Source organism: Myotis lucifugus, unplaced genomic scaffold, assembly GCF_000147115.1.
Source record: "Myotis lucifugus unplaced genomic scaffold, Myoluc2.0 scaffold_2009, whole genome shotgun sequence".
NCBI lineage: Eukaryota > Metazoa > Chordata > Mammalia > Chiroptera > Vespertilionidae > Myotis > Myotis lucifugus.
In genome coordinates this window covers 22,338-27,408 of record NW_005873057.1, presented here as the reverse complement: position 1 = coordinate 27,408, position 5,071 = coordinate 22,338, and the positions used below count along the sequence as shown (strand labels likewise).

General features: G+C 40.7%; 1 protein-coding gene across 1 annotated transcript; it reads left to right on the top strand.

Moving 5' to 3' along the window:
* The first annotated feature begins 993 nt into the window (after positions 1-993).
* LOC102431363 (isopentenyl-diphosphate Delta-isomerase 1-like) lies at positions 994-1,678 on the top strand. Its single transcript, XM_014450321.2, is given in 2 exon segments — positions 994-1,083; positions 1,086-1,678. Coding segments are annotated over 2 exon segments (681 nt in total). The 5' UTR covers positions 994-995.
* Positions 1,679-5,071: the final 3,393 nt, after the last annotated feature.

Below are 5,071 nucleotides of genomic sequence, written 5' to 3'. Positions count from 1 at the left end.
GAAAAGAAAAGATACCTAGGAATAAACTTAACCAAGGAGCAAAAGACCTGTACTTGGAAAACTACAGAAGATTGAAAAAATAAGTAGAGGATGATCCAAACAAATGGAAACGTATACAATGTTTATTGATTGGAAGAATTAACATCTTTAAAATGTCTATATTACCCAAAGCAATCTATAGATTCAATGCAATCCCTATTAAAATACCAAGTGCATACTTAACAGAACTAGAACAAATACTCCAAAAATGTATATGGAACCATAAAAGGCCCCGAATAGCTGCAGCAATCTTGATAAAGAAGAACAAAGCTTGAGGGATCACAATACTGGATACCAAACTTTACTACAAAGCCATTATAACCAAAACAGCCTGGTACTGGCACAAGAACAGGCATATTGACCAATGGATCAGAACAGGGACCCCAGAAATTAACCCACACCATTACAGTCAATTATTTGACATAGGAGACAAGAGCATACAATGGAGTAAAGAGCATACAATGGAGTAAAGTCTTTTCAACAAATAGTTTTGGGAAAACTGGACAGACATGTGAAAAAACATAAAACTAGACCACCAACTTACACCATAAACAAGAATAAACTCAAAATGGATAAAAGACTTAAATGTAAGACATGAAACCATAAAAATCTGGAAGAAAACATAGTCAGCAAAATCTCTCATAGCAGAATTTTTGCTTATACATTTCCTAGGGCAAGAGAGAAAAAGGGAAAATAAACAAATGGGACTACATCAAAATGAAAAGCTCCTGCCCAGCAAAAGAAACCACCATCAAAATGACAAGAGAACCCACTGCATGGGAGAACATATTTGCCATGATACATCTGATAAGGGGTTAATTTACAAAATATATAAGGAACTCATACAACTCAACAAAAGGAAGACAAACAATCCAATTAAAAAATGGGCAGAAGAGTGACAGCCCGCGGACTGTCGGCACCTCAGGATTCTAGGACAGGTCGAACATTCTGTCACGATGCCTGAAATCAACACCGACCATCTTGATGAGCAACAGGTTCAGCTCCTGGCAGAGATGCGTATTCTTATTGATGAAAATGACAATAAAATGGGGCTGAGACCAAAAAGAATTGTCATCTGAATGAAAACATTGAGAAAGGTTTATTGCATCGAGCTTTTAGTGTCTTCTTATTCAACACTGAAAATAAGCTCCTGCTACAGCAGAGATCAGATGCTAAAATTACCTTTCCAGTTTGTTTTACCAATACTTGTTGTAGTCATCTCTTAAGTAACCCAGGAGAGCTTGAAGAAAATGATGCAGTTGGAGTAAGGCGAGCAACACAGAGGCATTTAAAGGCTGAATTGGGAATTCCCATGGAACAGGTTCCTCCAGAAGAAATTAATTACCTGATGAGAATTCACTACAAGGCTCAGTCTGATAGTATCTGGGGAGAACATGAAATTGATTACATTTTGTTTGTGAGAAATAACGTGACTTTGGATCCAGACCCCAATGAGATTAAAAGCTATTGCTATGTGTCAAAGGAAGAGGTGGAAAAAATGCTGAAAAAGGCAGCCAGCGGCGAAATTAAGATAACTCCATGGTTTCAATGTATTGCAGAGGCTTTTCTCTTTACATGGTGGGATAACTTAAATAATTTGAATCAGTTCGTTGGCCAAGAGAAAATACACAGAATGTGAATGTGGAGATGAATAATTAGTAAAGTACTAAAAATGTCTCTACTAGTAAACTTAAAATGATTTTTTAAAAATTGGGTTCCCCATTAGAATTCTCATTGGATACATTGGTACTTTACAGCCTGAAATTATGTGGAAAAGATGCTGACAATTCTTACTTGTATCACACACCCCACATATATGCACTCTTATTTGTAAAGGGCATTTATGAAAGATTATTTTTAAAAAGCAAATCAACTAAACTTAGCCTGTCTAAACAGTCCTGACAAATTTGAACAAATAAGTGAAGCTCTTTATCTGCGATGTGTTGGGCATTTTCAGAACCTGCAGAGCACTTTATTTGCCAAGTGCTTTACATGTCATTAAGGTGTTGTCATCATCCAGAAAAATATGCAACAGAAACTGTTTGCTTAGCTGCTTCCAAACAGCTCAGATTAACGTTCCATGTTAAGATATTAAATTAGGGGAGCAGGTCAAAGGTAACTAAATGGTGTATGTCCTGATTTCTATCAAAGTCTGTGTTCTCAGAATTACAGGGGACAGACAGGCTACTTGTAAAATGGAAATTGGGTCCTACTCTACCACAGGGGTTCTTACTGCTGGTTCTGTTAACATTTGGGCTGGGTAATTCTTTGTTGTGGGGTTCATCTGTGCATTCAAGGACATTTAGCAGCATCCTTGAGTTCTACCCACTATTTGCCATTGGTACCCACCCCCCCATCACAGTCACAGTGATTACTGATGCCAAATGTGTGCTGGAGGGCAAAGGTGCTCCCATGAGAACCACTGCTCTACAAAGTCATACCATATTGGGGGAGCAGAGGGAATTAAACAGAAAGGTTAATATTCATGTTAAATGGAATTAGGATCTGGAATATGTGCATATTAATATTTAAACTGTACCTTGATTGATGCACTTTTTAAAACTTGCATAGATTTCTCAGTTTGAAATCTCAAGACAGCTTTATTATCCTTGAATGCTATGTAATAATAATTAAAAAGAAAAATTTGTTTCTTACAAGCTAAATATTTTATAAATTTAATGGAAGAAGAATCCATTTCTTGTTAACTCTGAGCAGTTAATTCATAATTTCAGGGAAGATTTGTCACAAGTTTTAATTTTACTGAAAAGTAAAAACAATTAAAAATTACGTTTAAAAAAATAAATAAATAAAATAATAATAATAAATGGGCAGAAGACCTGATTAGACATTTCTCCAAAGAGGACATACAAATGGCCAAGAGACACATGAAAAAATGCTCAGTCACTAATCATTAGAGAAATGCAAATTGAAACCACCCTGAAATGTCACCTAACACTTTTCAGAATGGCTACCATCAACAAATCAACAAACAAGTGCTGGAGAGGATGTGAAGAAAAGGGAGCCCTCATGCACTGCTGGTGGGAATGCAGACTGGTGCAGCCATTATGGAAAACAGTATGGAGTTTCCTCAAAAAAGTAAATATGGAACTGCCATTTGACCCAGTGATCCCACTTCTAGGAATATATCTTTAAAACCCTGAAACACCAATCAGAAAGAATGTGTGCACCCCTATGTTTATATCAACACAATTTACAATAGCTAAGATCTGGAAACAGCCCAAGTGCTGTTTAAATTGGATAAAAAAAGTTGTGGGACATTTACACTATGGAATACTATCCAGCTGTAAAAAGAGGGATCTCTTACCCTTTGGGACAGCATGGAAGGACCTGGATGCCTGGACCTGCTGGGGCTGGACCCCAGCATCTGGCGCCCGTACAGGGAACCTTAGGTAAGCCCCCCATTCCCCTAGGTAAGCCCCACTCTCGGGATGGATAGGACTCCACCGTAGAAAGAGGGTGGATAGTCTTCGCCGACTCCGTCCACACCTTTGGGAACCCCTGGAACAGGATTCCCCTAGGTAAGCCCCCCCCCCCATTGAGAACCCCCACACTCGGGACGGATAGGACTCCACCAGGGTGCTACAGACCCCCCTATAGAGGATAAGTAGGGTAAGAAGGTGGATAGTACAGAACTTAGATTGAGAAGATGTGCCATACTGAGTCCAAAGAAAGAAGACGCTGTATTGATCTTTAGATTAAGAAGATGTGCCATACTGAGTCTAAAGAAAAAAGTATTGATCTTTTAACACATATGCTTGCTAGCAGAGGAGTTAAGGTTACTCCCAGTCAAATGGAATGTTTTATACAAGAAGTGTGTCCATGCTTTTCTGAGGAAGGAAAGGTGCCGGAAAGGTAAATGTAAAGGCATGGGAGAAGGTAGGCCCAAGGAGCCTTATCCTTAACCCCACTGCAGCCTTTCCACCCCGGAAAAGTGCAGGATTGGCAAGCTCTCCCTGGGGTGATAGATCAGGACTCAGGTAATAGCGGAAAGCGCTAATCCTACTCTTAAAATGGATACAAGAGAGCATTTGGGGTTTTTCTTTTTAATGCCTGCCTTGGATTGAGTAAATGCATTACGTGCGTCACCACAATGGACCCAGAGAAGCTCCTTGTCCCATCATTCCAAAGACTTAGAGTTGCCCCGATGACAGAAAAGTGGAAAAAGGAAGAAAAGAAAGGCTATGCAAGGGACTGAGGTGCCAACATGGGGTCAGCTGAAGAAGTTAACAACTGAGGCCCAACAGATGGTAGAAAAGCAAGAAGTGGAAGCTACTCTCTCAGCCAAGTCCGAGGACTCTGAGTAAATCAGCAAAAGAAACTGTCATTTAGCAGAAACTCACTTATTTCGTCAAATGGAAAGACTTACAGGAGCCTGGAAGGGACCTGATGTGCTTTTAACCTGGGGGAGAGGAGATGCTTGTATATTTCCACAGGATGCAGACTCACCTGTGTGGATTCCAGACCGTCTAATCCGACCTTATGTCACACCACCCTCCATCTCCTCCTCATCCTCCTCCTCCCCGGTATCATCCATATCGTCCGACCCAGAGGGCACAGCTGACTCCTCCCCGGACACCAACACCACCATCAAGCATGGCCCTGATGGACCCTTTGATGCAGCCCTTCAACTTGCTGACGCTTCGGGAAGCCCGTCGCCAATGACACTGCCCGCTAGCCAGATCAACAAGGACAACCAAACCACCGACTTGAGGACAGCTGAAATCCCTTGACTGAAGAGACCAGCAACCTTCTACAGAAACAAGACTCCTTGTGGACTCCATCCACTATGTTTATAGCTATGCTCGCTATCATTGCTTGTCAGTCTTCTTCCGAGTCTTAAACAATCCAATCCGAGAGGTGGCCACTGATTTACATGCGCTATCATTTAAAAAATAAAAAAGGGGGAATTTTCCAGGAGCCGGTCCGTCCTTGCTGCTTGGCACAGTCGCTGTAGAGAAGAAACATCTTCACAGCATATGTTTCAAGGGACCTGGCGTATATGGCATACTGT